Source organism: Camelina sativa, chromosome 15 (assembly GCF_030686135.1).
Source record: "Camelina sativa cultivar CO46 ecotype springtype chromosome 15, ASM3068613v1".
In the NCBI taxonomy this organism is placed as follows: Eukaryota; Viridiplantae; Streptophyta; class Magnoliopsida; order Brassicales; family Brassicaceae; genus Camelina; species Camelina sativa.
Genome location: NC_141894.1, coordinates 14,239,449 through 14,256,710, shown reverse-complemented (window position 1 = coordinate 14,256,710; position 17,262 = coordinate 14,239,449). Strand labels below are relative to the sequence as shown.

The 17,262-nt window shown below is 32.5% G+C and overlaps 3 protein-coding genes across 4 annotated transcripts; all 3 read right to left on the bottom strand.

Moving 5' to 3' along the window:
• Positions 1–221: 221 nt before the first annotated feature.
• Positions 222–3,159, bottom strand: LOC104746826 (putative pentatricopeptide repeat-containing protein At3g23330). Of its 2 annotated transcripts, none has more exons than XM_087488600.1 (2): positions 847–3,159; positions 222–457 (listed from the first exon to the last, which is right to left on the bottom strand). In XM_087488600.1, exon 1 carries the CDS (start codon positions 3,109–3,111, stop codon positions 904–906), a length of 2,208 nt encoding a protein of 735 aa, XP_087344726.1. In that variant the 5' UTR covers positions 3,112–3,159; the 3' UTR covers positions 222–457; positions 847–903. The 2 variants fall into 2 exon arrangements, with proteins under 2 accessions (XP_087344726.1, XP_019092113.2); XM_019236568.2 differs by lacking the exon at positions 222–457 and having other exon boundaries at positions 780–2,560; positions 2,673–2,965.
• Positions 3,160–4,197: 1,038 nt separating this feature from the next.
• LOC104746825 (uncharacterized protein At4g14342) lies at positions 4,198–5,716 on the bottom strand. Its single transcript, XM_010468356.3, has 4 exons — positions 5,556–5,716; positions 5,275–5,360; positions 5,055–5,178; positions 4,198–4,488 (listed from the first exon to the last, which is right to left on the bottom strand). Exons 1-4 carry the CDS (start codon positions 5,559–5,561, stop codon positions 4,441–4,443), a joined length of 264 nt encoding a protein of 87 aa, XP_010466658.1. The 5' UTR covers positions 5,562–5,716; the 3' UTR covers positions 4,198–4,440.
• Positions 5,717–8,319: 2,603 nt separating this feature from the next.
• LOC104746824 (uncharacterized) lies at positions 8,320–13,557 on the bottom strand. Its single transcript, XM_010468355.3, has 14 exons — positions 13,043–13,557; positions 12,178–12,568; positions 11,566–11,740; positions 11,076–11,159; positions 10,752–10,993; positions 10,424–10,649; positions 10,176–10,255; positions 9,993–10,077; positions 9,706–9,837; positions 9,494–9,607; positions 9,327–9,374; positions 9,104–9,188; positions 8,953–9,009; positions 8,320–8,817 (listed from the first exon to the last, which is right to left on the bottom strand). Exons 2-14 carry the CDS (start codon positions 12,399–12,401, stop codon positions 8,660–8,662), a joined length of 1,710 nt encoding a protein of 569 aa, XP_010466657.1. The 5' UTR covers positions 12,402–12,568; positions 13,043–13,557; the 3' UTR covers positions 8,320–8,659.
• Positions 13,558–17,262: the final 3,705 nt, after the last annotated feature.

The window sequence follows — 17,262 nt, the reverse complement described above, 5'->3', positions numbered from 1 at the left end:
ATGCAGCTTATGCCAGTCCATCGGCAGTAGTTGTTAGACGAGGTAGTTGCTGACCAGTCTGTTGGCGGATGACTAAACGATTTAGCCAACGCGAGCATTGCCGCTCCATCGTCAGCGATGGACGTGGAGAGGAAGTAGAAAGCGAATAGGAGGAAGAAGAGGAGGATGAGAGACTTGGGAGCCTCCATGGCTTAGAGCGAGGGAAATAAAAAACAGAGAGAGGGTTTTAAAATCTTTCTGAAAACATAAGGAAGAAGAATAGAAATATTTATAAGTGAAGTTGTCGTAGGTTGGTGTCCAGAAGTAAAGTAAAGTTGTCGTAGGTTGGTGTCGTTGGTCAAAAAGCTTCTCCGCTAGTATGTAATGATTTCACTATGTTCAGACAATCAGACCACCACGCGATTAAACAAACTACGTGCTGCTAACTCGGTCCTGTAACTAATAGTACTTAATTGTTCTGAAAAAGCAAAAGAAAATTATTCGTTATTGTCCATGATCGTTATAACTTATAAGATAAACGTATAATTTGTACGGCAAAGCTAACATTTTATTGAAAACGTGTTTGCCATTCTAAGATTAAAGAACTATGCATTATGAGAGACCACTACATAGAAGAAATAATTGTAAAGTTAGGCCGAACTAAATGATAATAAAATCACATATGACCACATAGGCGGCTATTGATGATACTGTTGGTCTGAGCTCTGAAAGATCACATGGTCATATGCGAATTGAGTTACACCTCAAGAACTATCCCAATTACAAACCACAAAAAGAAATGTTTTCACTTAGCGGTACGAATTCATTTCTTTGCCTAACACTACAATCACTGTAATAGTATGTTACCTATGCGATGTTGTCTCTGTCTCTGAACAAACATGAAGTCAAAAGTTGCAGACTTCTTTACCAATAGTCTCCACAAGAACAACTTCCACGGTTGAAATGGTGGAATCTGCTATTATCCCTTACAATAATCTCTCTCTCCGTGATCTTCGAGATAAACTTGATCGCGACATGACAATCCCTGCAGATCCTTATGTTCTTAGTCACCCTAATTGTCGTGCCAGGTTCTGTGTTGATGATACCAAAGGCAACAGCCAGTCTCTCGCTGTGTCCAAACAAAAGCTCTCTCTTATGTTCATCGTCTACATCGTGAAGTACACCGCTTGTGTCTGCAACATACCCTTCTTTCTCCATCTGTTCCATTACACCATCAAGAAACTCGTTGATTCTGTCCATACTCGGATGCGATCTATCTCCTGAAACAAACCCATGAGTTTTGTTTTTCACTTCGATCCAACTACAAGCTGGCTTTTTCCGCAATCCTTTTTTCCTCATTCTCAATCTCAGTTTCGCCATTTCTTTCCATCTCCCATTAGATGCATACATATTGCACATCAGAACATAAGCTCCCATGTTTTCAGAATCAATAGCGAATATCTTCTCCGCTACCTTCTCAGCTAGCTCAAGATTCTTGTGAACGCTGCAAGAAGACAACAAGGTAGACCAGACACTACCTGTCGATTCAACACGCATCTTTGAAATAAACTCATATGCTTCTTCTAGTTTCCCTGCACGGCCTAGAAGATCCGCAACAGCAGCATAATGTTCTAACTCATGGTTTAAACCGTAAACCTTAGTCATGCTGTTGAAATATCCCCACGCCTCATCTACCAACCCAACATGACTACAAGCAGTTAGTACAGCAACAAACGCCACATGATTCGGTTTCACTCCCTGCTGTTTCATCTCCTCAAACAAGGAAACAGCTTCATGTCCAAAACCATGTAACGCATACCCCATTATAATAGCCGTCCATGATACTTCATCATGTACATTCATCCTGTCAAAAATCTTCCTGGCAGCATTAATATTCCCACATTTCGAGTACATATCGACAAGTGCACTAGATATGAATATGTTACTGCCAAAGCCACCTCTCAATACATATCCATGAAGTTGTTTCCCAAGGTGCAAGGTAGCTAGGTGAGCACAAGCAGGAATCACACTTGAGAATGCCACAGGTCCTGGCCTAACCTTTTTCATCACCATTTGCCTAAATAATCTCAGAGCCTCATCGTATCTACCGTTCTGTACATAACCAGCTACAAGCGAGTTCCATGAGATACTATCCCGACGAGACAAGCCAAAAAACACTCTTTCCGAGTCTTCAATCCGAGCACTTTTTGCATACATATCAACTAAGCTACTCCCGAAATATACATCACTATCAATCCCCTTCCTAATCGCATACCCGTGAATCTCCTTTCCCTTAATAACATCCACATACTCAGAAAATATCGGAAGCACACTGGACAAAGTGAAAGCATCAGGCTTTAAATCAGTAGTTCCCATCTCCCTAACCATTCTCAAACCATCTTCATACATTCCACTCTGTGCATACCCTGCAATGATAGTGTTATAGGACACAACATCCTTTCTAGGCAACACTTCGAAAACTTTTCTCACACTATCCATTCCTAAAGGCATAATGCAAGTTTCATCCTTTAAATCGTCACATGAAGTTCTTTGAGGCATTTCGTCGAACACTTCACCTACACTAATCTTTGAACCCATACCCAGAAGCTTAGCATACATATTCATCAACGCATTACCTGTATACAAATCACAATCCATACCAAGCCTAACGATACACCCATGAACAGACTCACCAAATCTCAAATCCGTCATCATCGTACACGATTTCAGCACAGAAGGGAACACATTGTGATCTGGGCATCTCCCAGAAGCTCTCATTTCTACGAACGAAGCTAACGCGCGGGAGAATAAAGATTGGTCTGTGAAGCATCTGATTACTGACTTCCATGCTAGAACAGGAGGAGACTCGAGCGTTTTGAATAGAAGCAAAGCTTCGTGCAAGAGTTTGAGGTTTGTGTAGATTGAGATTATGATTGAAGCTGATGTGTGTGAGAGTGATTGAGTTCTGATGAACTGTGCGTGAAGCTGCTTGGCTTGATACTTGGATTTGATCCGATTTGGGTTCTTAATCAGGGTTCTGATTAGGGTTTTTGATGAACTCATCTCAAGAAATGAGTGTTTACTACTTTGTCTTCTCAGGGACTCGCCATTAACAAACGACAAAGGTTTCATTTTTATTTGTTGGTCATTTATTTAAAAACTCAACTTGTGACACAATTGTATTTGTATCAAGACTCTTTATAACCAACAAAAGTTTCGAACATGTTCAATAACCAATTCAGAATACTACAATGTTTTCTGATTCCAAATGCCACACACACACTTGCAAGATATTCTTACTCGTCTTCTCTTACTGGAGGAAGGCAGCAAGGTAAAAAGCATTTTCTGCAAAAAGATCTAAGAAAGTTATCATATTAGATCAAGGTTGACACAATTGTATCAAGGCTACTAGATGATTAGCCCGGCGGTAGCAATTTTTTTTCTTTTGTTTAGGTACTATTTTATTACTAAATTTTGCTAATTGTTAATTTTAGTTATTTTGGTATATAATCTGCACACAACAATTTTTGTACAATCTTAATTAAATTAGTTTGATTCGTCATATTTTATATTAGTGTAGTTAAAATAGTAAAATGAGGATTTAAACTATATTGAAGTATCATATTAAAAATAATTTATTTTTAACATGTCATATAAACCGTCATGTAATATAAATTGTTAGTGTTATTTTAGAAATTTAATATGTTTAAGTATTAATAATTTTAAATTTTTTTATTAAGTTTAGATATATCAGTTATAAATTATAAACTTCTTAAATTTTTATAATTGAGTAATATACCGTAAATTTCATATATATGTATGTTGAATGCACTTTTTATATTAATTGATTAATATATGTTCGCTTAAAAAAAATTCAAATTACAATATCTGCAAAAATATATATTTTTATTAATTGTATGTATTATATGATGATTCATTACGTTTAAAATTGAAAATTAAAAAGAGATTATAAGAGAATATTTTTTTAATTTGGAATAAATCTTCTAAATATCTATATTAATTTTATAACATTATATATATATATATATAGATATTTAAAATATTTTAATTATGTTTGGTTATAAGGATAGTAGAGAGAATTAACAAAACTTATTTGGATATGAATATAAACATTTAATTGTAAATGTTTCCAAAACCACTAACAATACTTGTTTGGGTATGAATATAAGCATTTAATGGTAAATGTTTCCAAAACCATATTAAAAATACTAGTATAGATTTATAACCAAGTACGAAAGTTTCGATCATGCTCAGCAATTGGTATCAAAGTATCAACCAATTCGGAAGACTACAATCAAGGACTGCATTATGAACTAAGAACAAGGAGAAGCCTTTTGGCAATTACATTGACGAAGAAGTCAAAGAAGAGGAGTGCTAAAATGATAGAATGTTTTCTGATTCCAAATGCCACACACAGAGGCACATACTTGCAAGCTCTTCTTACTCGTCTTCTCTTTCTGGAGGAAGGCCGCAAGGTAAAAGCATTTTCTGCAAACAAAATCAAAGAATTTTGGAGTTATTAGCTGAACGGGAAACATGAGATTGACATTAACCTGAATCAAAAGATGCTTGTAGAATGCAATAGAAGGGAAAGGGTTAGTTCCGCGGTTAAACTAGTAACTCAGTTGTAAACTTTGGTACGACAGCATGACCTGATTTCTACCCTTTAAAACTGATTGTAACCCATAGACGGATGTCTATTAATTAGAAAAGCTATAGTCAAGTATCCTAATAGAGCCGCCTAAGCTTAAGTAAAAGCTATAAGCAAAGTCACTGAATCTTGAGGGTAAAAGAACAGGAAAAAGGATGAAGCAACGGAGTGTAGATACTAGATACTCTGCATATTGCATAGACACAATCTTGCACAAAAGAGCCAGATGAAAAGTTGAAAACTAAACATATCATAACCATTAGAAACAACCCTCATCACCTAAAACCTAGAATCAATAATCCTAACCCTGATTCTTCCTGTCCCTTAGACACTAACACATTCACAATTTCAATATGATTCTTGACTTGAAAGAACACAAGAAGCAAGAAAAAGAAAGACAAACCTGCATGAAGTTGTAGCGCTCTCGACCAATGGATTCGTTCTCAGCAATTGCAAAGTAAGAAAGCATCGGGTAGTGACCAATGTATGAAGCATAACTATCACGCTGAATGTTCACAGCCCATTCACTACCACATAAACATACAAAATACCAATTAGTCCACAAATTCAGAATCCAGAAAAAAAAAATCCATACAAAAAAGTGGAAAAAAGAAAAAACTTACAATCTGCTCAAATCCGCATGACCCGTACCAACATACTTAGCTTGAAGATGCTCAAGCTGAGAATTTATGTTAAACCTATCACTCGCCTGCACAAACATACCAAAAAACAAAAAAAAAAGTGAGATTTCATAACAAAAACCTAACCTTTATAAATAAAAATTAAAGGCAAATTATTCCCAGATTTTAGCTATGCTTAGTTTAATCTTTAAGAAATCGTATAAAATTGGAGGTAAGAAGAACAAGAAATAAAACTAGGGTTTCGAATCGAAAAAAATACATACCTGCATCTTTCAGAGATTTCTCAGAAGCTCTTCGGGAAGACTCAAATACACAGACTCGGATTCTTCTGCTCTGTGCTGTCGCTTCTGCTTTAATGCTCGTTCCATAATTTATTGAGAAATTTGACTGTCTTGAGAATGGATCTGGGCCACACCGCCAGGCCCAATACTATGAAATTTCGTAACACGTGACTATAATGACTATGAGAACCGGTACAGAAAAAACCAAACCAAACCATATAAAAAAGAGGTATTTGTGTTTTTAGTACGTTTTCAAAAACAAATTGATTTTTTTAGTACGTTTACTATTCATAATTAAAGAAATAGTATACTTGACTTTCTTTCTAGGGAATTTTATCAATTCTACCACATTTGGTTAAAATCTTTCTAATTCTACCACAAACAGAAATACTTTTTTCGATCTACCATATGGGGTACATAAAATGACTAAACTGCCCTGTATGTAATTGACTAGAAATAACACGTGAATTATTTGGAGACAGCTGTGTTGTTTGTTTATTTGAGTGGTTGTACATGACAAAATAATAATAATAAAAAAAGGGAACACGCAGCAATCAGCAATCGGCTGACTTTGCTTTTAATAAAGTATAACATGACAAAAGTATGTAACTATGTATCTATATATTTTATGTATTTAGATTTTTTAATTGGTTAACCAAATAACTAATAATATATATAATAGACAAAATATATGTTATGGACAATATTTATCCTGTAAACAATAATTATATTTGACATAATTTTGTCTACCACCACTAAATTAATGTGTCGTAGAGTAATAAACGATAGACATTACTTATAACTTGTCCACTAAAAATATTAATGTAGACAAATATTTTTTGTAGACAAGATTATGGATAGTAGACAAAAAAATATTACAGTGGACAACAAATACTGTAGACAAAATAAAATAATATGGACAACAAATGTCGTAGACAAAATAAAAATAATGTGAAACAATTAACATGATGGACAAAAAATATAGCCCATTTTCAGAAAACTTAATCTCCTTTTACAACAATCCCATGGCATGGTGTGGTGGCTATGCAACAATGAGCGGATGATCAGAGTTGAGGCACTCATCACCATAGAGGAAGGGGACAGCGTAGATATGCTGCAAAGAGACTTCAAGGGAGCTTCCGCCGAGATTTGAATTGATCAGATCTGAAGACTTGAGGTAGATCTAGGAGTAAAAGCTTCAACATATGAGATGTGGACAGAACTTGGAAATGTTTGAAAGTTTGTCGGCCTAAAAAGAGGTTGAGAGATTTGAAAGTTTTGAAAAGATTGAGACAGCTACAAAAGAGTTAAAACAGAAAATATATTGCAAAAAAGTTTAACATGGAGATCTCAAATCTTCAACGGCGCCGGAGAATATAATTAGATAGGGTTTCTCGACATGGAGCATGAGAGAGAATGGTATAAGACACACATATATATTCTTTAATTTTGTAAAAGTAAATGAGATAACTAAAGAGGGATAATTTAGTCAATTCATATGATGTATGTGGTATTCTAGGAAAGGAGTTATGTAATGTGGTAGAACCCATAAAAATTGTTTTGTAATGTGGTAGATTTGTTAGAAATCTCTTCTTTCTATTAGATACAGGGAGAAAAGAAGATGGCGTGAGTGAGAGAGAGGGAGGTAGAGAGAAAAGTGGGGTCAGCAGTCGTTTTTTTTTTCCCCCTTTTCTTCTGCCATTGACGTAGCTTAACTTTTTTTTTTTTTATTATTACACTTTCTAATCTAAACTTGAAATACACTGAGTATAAATTAGTTTTTTTTGGAAATTTTCAGATACATAAAAATTTATATTTTTTCTTTAAAATTTTACATGCATTTTGTTTTAGTAATTTCATATATGTTTTCATATAAAAATTATAAAATCTATGTTTTTTCTTTATAATTTGATATTTATTTTGTTTTATTATTTTAAATATATTTTATATAACAACTGATGTATATGATTGTTCTGTACACTGGATAGTTTTTAATCATTATTGTTAGATGATTTTAGTCCACACACGTTTGTTGCTGGATTGTTTTTATCTGTACATATTTTATGGCTGGATAATTTTAATTATACATATTTTATGGCTGGATAATTTTAATTATACAGGTCTTTTTACACTATGTATGGATACAAAATTTGTAAAAAATATTTAACATTATCATATAAAATCATCAAACAAAATGCATATCAAATTATAAAAAACATGTATAATTCAAACCATCCAGTTATAAATGTGTACATATCAAAACCATCCAGACATAAACATATACAGATCAAAACAATCTAATAATAAATGTGTATGGATTAAAAACCATCCAGTGTACAGAACAATCATATACATCAGTTGTAATATAAAATATATTTAGAATAATATAACAAAATGTATATCAAATTGTAAAGAAAAAAATCTATATTTTTTGTATGTGAAAAGATTTTTTATTCTTTAATTACATTAACAATTATTTGAGTAGTTATGATAAAGGGAAAAAAGAAAAAGGAAAAAAAAAATAATAAAGATGAGTTTTTTTTTCACACTCACACACCGTCTCTCTCACGGTCTCACCATCACACACGCTCTTCTCTCTCTCTCACCACCTATTTTTCTTATTTTAAATAGTAAACGTACTTATTTCTTAATAACTTCTCAAAAACGTACTAAAACTGAAACATCCCCTATAAAAAAACCGTACATTGCACAATCAAACCAAATAAAATTAATGTGCGAGATGAAGTGTGGGAGGAAATAAAGTCATTAGAGAAACTGTGTGGTACAACTACAAACCAAATTTGATTACTCCCAAACAAACAAAACAATCAAACAAATGAAACCCAATTTTCTGAAAGACGAATATTTACTTTCTTTTTGCTTCAACTAATAAAAACCTTTTGAACAAGAAGAAGAAGAAGATATTAACCCAAAAACAATATCCCTATGTTGGAACAAATCCTTTATAAGGTCTCTCTATCAACAATCAAACAATCCATTTCCCATAGGAAACTGTACTTTCTCCAACCATGAATCTGCCACCACCTCAAACCTTCTTTTGTTGTGTAGCAAAGAGTCTGGTGGTTTTAGGCTGTGACATTGTCGAAACGTGTGGCAGAGGATGATAGGGTTTCACTAGATGAGCTGGATTTGCCTTCTTTCTCTGGGACTTCGATCTGTGTTGGCAAGAGTTTCAAGAAGCTTCCTTGGTTGTGACTTGTTGTGCTACTGGCTGATTCATCCTCTGTGAAATGTTTTTTTTAATAACAATTCTGGTTAGAGCTAAAAACCATACTATAATATATATTAGGCAATTCTGAGACAATGAACTGAAAATAGATTGTTTTATCTATGTAATGGATTTCAGTATAGCATTTACCAAATAGGGATTTAATTGATGGTCGCTTTGGCTTTGTGCTCTTCTTCTTCAGCTCAGCTGCAACAGTAAACACAACATAGATTAACAACGGATCAAACATAGGACATGTTTTAGTTACAAGTCAAAATCAGTTATATAAGTGAGATTCTACCTATCCCTGTTAATTGATCATCATTTACTATTTCAACGTTCTTGTAAGTATAACCCACAAAGTTAATGTCTTTGGATGAGAGCATCTGGAGATACAAAGAAACAAACAAAGACATTTTAATGTTAAGAATGCTACTGACAACACATTGCATATAAGCATGAATTCAAGCTATAATTTCTTATTTCATTAGAAAGTGAGACATGAAAGCAAGCAAATTTTGTACCTTTCTCCATGGACCTGATTTTGACATCTTCGGAACTTGCTTGTCAGTCTGTTACAGAAGAATTTATATTAAGTTCTACATCAAACAGCTGCATACGCATCACTGGAGCAGTGCCATTGTCAAGATATTTAAACCATTTTTCTGATCGGAACACTTAAGTTTTTTACCTCTTCAAATTTTTCGAAATTTTGAGTGTCCAACTCGTCATTGACTTTAGGAATAAAAGCAGCCTTCATTTGATACAATTTTTCCCATTCGACACCTCTGAACCAAGGGTGTTCCTATAAGCAATGCCAACAAAAAGCGACAAAAAGCGTTTAATATGCATTTATCAATAGTCTTCAGACAAGGGACCTTCAAATCTTAAAGCACAAAGCACCTTAATTTCATTCGCTCCTTTTGTTCCAAGCCTTTGTTCTACGTTGCATAAAAGTTTACAAATAAGATCCTTGGCTTCTGGTGATAGCCTAACCTCATCCGGGAATTTTAAATAATTTCTCCAGTTTACTATCTGCATTAGAAAGAACAAGAAGATATTCAGAGATGAAAGGTTAAAAGGTAGGCGACTGCACATATTACCGTAGACGCATCATCAAAATATCAAGAACAAAATCGAATGCAAAACTTTAAGATTAATGGAAGTTAGTTAAAGTGAGGATTGGATACCTTTCTACAAGTTGTCATTGGCTCGTCTGAATAAAATGGTGGAAACCCCACAAGCATTTCATACATGATCGCACCCAGAGACCACCTAATGGAATAAAAACCCCCAAAAAGAATTCATCAACAACAACTATTCTGAATTAAAGAAACAAAACGGAACAAGCGCAACAAGTTTGCTGCACCTACCAATCACATTCCATTCCATATCCTTTCTTCAACAAAACTTCTGGAGCAATATAGTCAGGAGTTCCAACTGTAGAATAAGCCTGCAAATGATATTATTTCACTTAATAAGCTGTATTTGAACAGAAAACTTATATATCAACAGAGAGAAGAACTTCCGTAAGATGAATAAAGTAATGACTGTTTACTCAAACTTGCACAAGTGGACATCTCAGAACAAGAAAAGAATGATTTGTATAACATAAACTCACAAGCATCCTTCTATTTCTCTGCCAGTTTTGCAGTTGTTCCATTTGTGAGCGGGTGCGTCTTGGTGCCACAGGGCGGCCATCACTTTGTAGAGCCCCACTAACGTTGTGTGCAACTATGAAATCTTTTTCCTGAAGGATACTACAGTCTAATGGCTTACACAATCCAAAATCTGATAGTTTCATGTGACCGCTTCTGTCGAGTAGCAGATTATCAGGCTTGATATCTCTGTAACAAATGGGAGAAGTAAATAGATGCTTAGAACAGTAAAAATAAAAATCCACTCAAGAGCTAATAATTTATTCAGATAGCCTGATTGCTTCACTAGACCTGTGGATATAGTTGTGCTTATGAATGGACTCAATAGCTAAGACCGTTTCCCCAACATAAAATCTTGCCTCATCTTCAGTAAGTGTATCTTTCCTCATAAGTAATGTCATCATATCTCCACCAGGTAGATACTCCATAATAAGATACAAATACTCTTCATCTTGGAAAGAACAATACAGCTTCACAATGCAATTGCTGTCAACTTCTGCAAGTAAATTTCTCTCTGCTTTCACATGTTCCACCTGAAAAGTATTCAAATTTCAACAAACACTTTCCAAAAAAAAAACAAAGATATATCAAATAAAAGCAGCTTGAAGGAGATACCTGGCCTCTACGAAGCATCTCAGACTTTTTAAGCTTTTTCATCGCATAGACATGGCCTGTTCCCTTCTCCCTACATATCCTAACCTGCATCAAGGGAAGAGAATACACATAAAAAAATCTTATAAGTACTTTTGGTCAACGTTAGCATGAACATTTCAAATTTTAAGCAGTATCCCCAACGCCTGGTTCATATACTTAAAACTAGAAAAAGCAATCTGAGTGCAAATAAAACTTGTAATCATTCTCAGGTGGCAAAAACCATACAGGCCACTAGCTCACTATAGATCAAAGAATACAAAAACTACTGCAGGTAGGTTCATCTTCCCAAAAATCAAGTACACATGAATGCAAGCCCTTCAAGGTGGCCAACCGTTACAAACAATGATGTTTCAACAATTCTATTTCACAGGAGACGATCAAGATGATGTGCAGAGATGCTGAACAAAACAACAGTGAGAGAAGAAAAAGTTTACAGTAACATTAATGATACCTCTCCAAAAGCTCCCTTTCCTATCATTGTCAATGGCTCGAAGTCATCAGTTCCCATTTTATGTCTCTGTCGGCGCATGTATTCAGTTTCCTTTTTCTCTAAATCCTTAAGCAAATTCTTTTGCTCTTCCTCAGGGACTTCTGCAGCAGCTAACTTATTTTCCAGCATATCACGTCTGCAGCAAATACAATTACCCAAAACACGCTCTTAGGCAAAAGATATGAATAGAAGTTCCCATATAAATAGCAGAAAACATCTATTATACCAAAATTTTCTTCCATAGCTATAGCCCACAAACAAAAACTTTCAGAGAAAGCAGGGGAACGAAGATACAATAATCACACCAACTTCTCGTCAATCCACATTATGATTTTACATCAACATCTCGGATAGATAAATTTCTCCTAAGGATAGCAAACTCTAAAAGACTCCTTTTGACTGCTAATCTTCAACAACACATATGTCTATTTTTCCTGATCCTAAGGAGGTACCAAATAAATGACTATCTTTCCAGACATATGTATGCCAGGAACTTGAGCAGGTGTCAAGAAATTATATGCTAATGAACAAAAACTTCATTTTATATTTTGAAAATATGCAATGAAACCATACCGCTCCTTTCTTTGCTGCTGACTTTGCACTTGTTTTTTGTAATGATTTTCAATATACTGTTTTGCAGCTGCAGCCTTCTGCTTTGTTACATTTGACACAGCTTCTTCACCTCCAGCTGTTTTGGGTCCATCCTTTACATTACTTCTAGTAGCTTCCTTCTTTTTCGAAGATTTCTCCTTCCCTTTAGACTTTAACTTATTCAGCCATGCTTTGGCAGTATCCATCGCTTCCCCTTAATTCGAATTCTCAACCCAAATATCAAGATACACCCTTTACGCAAAAGTCAGTAGAGAGTTTGATATACACTAACTATGACGTCTACTCCAGAGCTATGTACAACAACAAAATTCAGATATCAAGCGACTAGACAGGTTTCCCCAGTGCCTTTCACCTACAACAAGATATAACAAAAACATAAGTTCACACTGACTCCACACACCTAAAAGAACATATTCAAAGTAACAAGAAACGTTTGACCAATTGATACAACAATACAAACAACAACAAAAGAGACAAGATATAAGGACAAGCTAAACCAATCAATTCTGAACATTGTTGATAGTCAAATGCGAAGTCCCTCGTGAACTTATACCAAACGGTGAAGTTGGTACAATATAAATAACCTAAAACGAGTAAAAAGTTGACACCTTTACTCTCTCACCAGTTCCTAAAACTTTATCACACACTAGCCAAACCCTAACAAGTATATTCCCAAATCAGAACACCTATCAAACAAAACAAAATCAAATTTTGAGAATTGCCCATGATTACTTAACCAAAAACAAACTCAATAACATGATTAGTTGAAGATAAAGCAATACCAAATCGATTTCAAAACAATCAAAAGAAAGTGAAAAATATGTACTTTAGGGTAAATTCAGAGAAAATGCAGCAGAACTCTCAAATCATAACGGTTCCGATGAAGCAGGCCGATAAGAACAAAAGGCGTGGAGAGAAATTTGGAACAAACAGAAGAAGGAGAGAAGGAGACAGAGATAGAAGAAGAAACAAAGTGAGAGGAGTGGAGAAGAACCCTCGAATCAAGGGAATTGGATTCGTTCTCAATTCCTTCTTACGAAATTTCGCATTTTGTTGTGTGGGTTAGAGAAAAATTTGCAGTGAAAGAGAAAGGAGAAAGGAAAGTTTGAAGCTTTTTGTTGCTTTTGATGTGTAAATTTTACAAAAGAGAGAGAGAGAGACTCAACACAAACACCAACTGCTCTTCTTTGGCTTCTCTTTGGGTTTGGGCAACAAAATAGGACTTTGTTTTGTAACACTTTTGGAATTGGTTTAATCTCAAATATTTGACATTAATGATGGATTAGGGAGTTTTAATTTGTACAAGATCTCAGAGTAGTTATTAAAAACATATGTTACCTTATCTTTGACGTAGACATATATAGATATTATATAAATTGATTATTCCACCTCGCTTACTTACTTCATCCCAAATCATTGAAGTCTCCCTAATTTTTATATTTTTATAACTTTAATACGTATTTTGAAAGATGTATGGTTCACGAGAACTAAAAATAATAGTAGGACATCAAAAATAAATATTTATTTGGTGAAATGTTCAGTTATTTCAAAACTTTATTATAGAATAAAAAGAAAAACATGAAATAACTATAATAAACTCACAATATATTTTTGTCAATAGTAAAGAAATTTTACTTTTTATGATTTTTTGTAGAATTAATATTTGCAAAAATTATAAAGAAATTTAGTACCATAATTTTTATCTAATTTTTTAGCCAAAAAAATATAGCTACTGATGTCACAAATTTATATATTTTAAACAAATTATATTTAAGAAACTTTATTTAATACTGTTTGAAAAAAAATTTGTTACTATAATGAAGATATTCGTTCTAATAGCATTATTCTAAATTACTAAATATTGAAAAAATTACTCTAGTGTTAAATTTCTCTATTTAACTTCTCGAGTAATATATAGGGCAATTCTCATATATACCACTAAAATGATTTTTTTCTAAAAACACAATTTTTAAGATTTTTCCCAAAAATATCACTAAACCTTACATCCTAAAAACTATATCATGAGTCTAAATTTGTCAACCCAAACCTAAAAAACAACTTTTACCCAATAATATTTTTGGTATTTTGGAAAATAATTATTTTTATGATATTTTTGAAAAAAAAAACTTAAGAATGATATTTTTGGAAAACAAAAAAAACTGAAACTGTAGTATTTTGAGAAATTTTTCTAATATATCTAGAGAAAATCAAATACAATAATGCTTTTATATAGAATATTAGGATTGGGAAGAAAATTAAATCTTTGGTCTGTGATCTAACTGATATTGTTCATCGTGTTCATGAATGCAAAGTTCGGTCAGAAAAGAAATGTGTAAAAATATTGGTTCATGAAGATTCATTGTGTTCCAAGTTCCAAACCAACATGTATCGAAAATGGTGTTTGCCATATGAATGATGTTTAGTTACGGACTGGTTTTATTTAACTTCTCAAGTAATATATAGGACAATTCTTATAAATACTACTAAAATGATTTTTTTCTAAAAATACCATTTTTAGTTTTTTCCCCAAAAATATCACTAAAATGTATTTTTTAAAAGATACCACAAAATTCAACTAAATTTTCTCTATTAAAAACTAATCTTTAAATATTTATACTCTGAATCTAAATTTGTCCACCAAACCTAATAAAAATTTATTTTTTGTGTTTATGATATTTTTGGTAAATAAAATTTTTATGGTACTTTTGAAAAAACAAACTGTAGTATTTTGAGGAATTTTTTTATTATGTATATAGAAAATCAAATACAATAATGCTTTTATATGGAATATCAGGAAATGAATGGGAAGAAAATTAAATCTTTGGACTGTGACCCAACTGATACTGTTCATCAAGTTCATATGGAATGCAAAGTATGGTCATAAACTAAATGTGTAAAAATACTGGTTATGAAGTTCATTGTGTTCCAAGTTCCAAATCAGCCTGTATCGAAAAGTGGAAGATTTTATAAACTAGAAAGATTTATAAATTCTATTATATTAACTAGGAAGATTAATAACTAGCCTGTAAATAGGAAGATTAGTTACATAAGATTTTATAAACTTGGAAGGTTCCATTCTATGGAAGATTTTATAATCTAGGCACACCAAAATTAATGCGAGGAAACATTATTATTAATTTTTTTTATAAGCAAATTGTTACTATCGATGGTAAAAAAGTAAAAACTAGTTCTCTACTTTTAATAACAATACAAAATATAATTAAGATTTATTTCATCAAAATTAAAAATATAGAGTCAAGTCTTGTAAGATATTTCAGTTTATTGATTTTAATATAAGTATCGATTTTTATACTAATATTTCTAGAAAATACGTAATTTTTTTATTAATTTTGTTTTAATAAAATTAAATTCAAAATTCCATGCTTTTGTCTCAAAAAAAAAAGATTATGTTCCTATTCCTTCATGTTAAAAACCACTTTCAATCGTATCAATACTATCAATTTGAGGAATCAAATATTTATCTATGTTCTCGAAAGTACAAGAACAATATAAATAAAAGTTCAAAGACAAAAATCTGACATAAGGAATTCTATTTTTTTTTTAAATATTCTTTTTAGCCTTCTAAATTTTTAAAGGCAACATTCTGTGCTTCCTTAATTTTTGGTTCATACCATCTACGGATTACAAACCTCAAAAAAAATATGTTTTGCTAAATGAACTACCGAACACTTCAAAACTTTTAAGAATAATATTCGTGCATTGTTTATGTGCCACAACAATCCGAATTCAAAAAAAAAAAAACACCTTTATCTTTAGAAAAAAAAAACACATTTAAAGAGTTTTAAGAAGATAAGGGTTTTGATTTTCACAATCTTTGAAGGGCGATATGAACAGCTTTGAGGTGGGGGATAGTAACGTCGGGGACCATTTGTGTTTGCCAAACTTTGTAGGTATGTATCACATTCATATTTTTCAAAATAAATTTAAATGTCTTGTACTATTCATAAAACTTAGATGTATCACTACGTAACGAGTATAATTGTAGCGGTTCCAACAACAGTAATACGAAAACAAAAACAGAAACCATTATTTTTGTTTTTGTCATATGGTTTAACGGTCAATGTTTTCTACATGACTAATTGTCGTGTGTATAACTTCAAAATTTTGGGGTGTTGACAATTATTAAGTTGGTATATGTAAGAAAACAGAAAAGGAAAAATGTTAAGCGTTAAGCGGATGGTAATCCATTTTTAGGTAGTTGCAGGCGTTTACAATTATAACTATAGAAACTCATTCTTTAAAATGAAAAATATTAAGCAATAAAAAAAAACTAGAAAAATTCATTTTATTCATAGAAAACATACTGTTAATTTTTATAACCATGTCTATAGAGATAAAATTTATAAATTTGAACATATATTGGAAAAATACACTAAAACACATAAATTAGTTACAAAATAACTTATCAACGATATTATAAAACTGCTTGAGACTGCTTCAAACTTCTTAAAAGTACTTAGATTTGTTTAAATCGCTTAAATCTATGCAGTCTAGGCAGCCGTTTAGATGTCGATGAGTTCTGGTGGATCTTACGTGACCATCTAGATCACTTTGTAAAATATCAGTTTATCATACTAAATAAAAATAAGTTGAAATATTTTTGGATAATGTATCCATATAAATATTTAACGTTTGAAGTCAGTAGTCATCTTTTATACTTCATTTCTTTTCAAGTTATTAAATAGATTTTTATCTCCACCTACTAATTTGGATTTTATATTGTTATTCAATATTTTATTCATTGTAATACCACAAATACAGATATATTAAATAAAATATTAAATGATACAACTAATCAAATTCCGTATTATCTTATGCCCAAAATATTTAATGTACTTTTAAATTTTCTTCATAGCACATATTTTCCTTACCATGTTATTTTCTTGTAAATTTTAGGTGTATATTAAATTTAAAAATGCCAAACAAAGTCATCTAGCTAATAAAACGAGTAAACAACTTGTCTGTCTTTTGAAAAAGATTCAACGCGGTTAGTTTCTGATCTTTTTATTTATCTCGTTGATTATT

What these genes read in the sequence shown, in the direction of transcription:
- LOC104746826 (XM_087488600.1), bottom strand. Translation starts at nt 3,111, where the DNA reads ATGAAACCTTTGTCGTTTGTTAATGGCGAGTCCCTGAGAAGACAAAGT.
- LOC104746825 (XM_010468356.3), bottom strand. An exon ending in CATGCGGATTTGAGCAGATT is followed by an intron (nt 5,179 to 5,274) that starts GTAAGTTTTTTC and finishes TTTATGTGGTAG; the next exon opens with TGAATGGGCTGTGAACATTC. An exon ending in AGCGCTACAACTTCATGCAG is followed by an intron (nt 4,489 to 5,054) that starts GTTTGTCTTTCT and finishes TTTTGTTTGCAG; the next exon opens with AAAATGCTTTTACCTTGCGG.
- LOC104746824 (XM_010468355.3), bottom strand. Translation starts at nt 12,401, where the DNA reads ATGGATACTGCCAAAGCATGGCTGAATAAGTTAAAGTCTAAAGGGAAG. An exon ending in AGAGAAATAGAAGGATGCTT is followed by an intron (nt 10,256 to 10,423) that starts GTGAGTTTATGT and finishes TATCATTTGCAG; the next exon opens with GCTTATTCTACAGTTGGAAC. An exon ending in ATTTCGAAAAATTTGAAGAG is followed by an intron (nt 9,375 to 9,493) that starts GTAAAAAACTTA and finishes CTTCTGTAACAG; the next exon opens with ACTGACAAGCAAGTTCCGAA.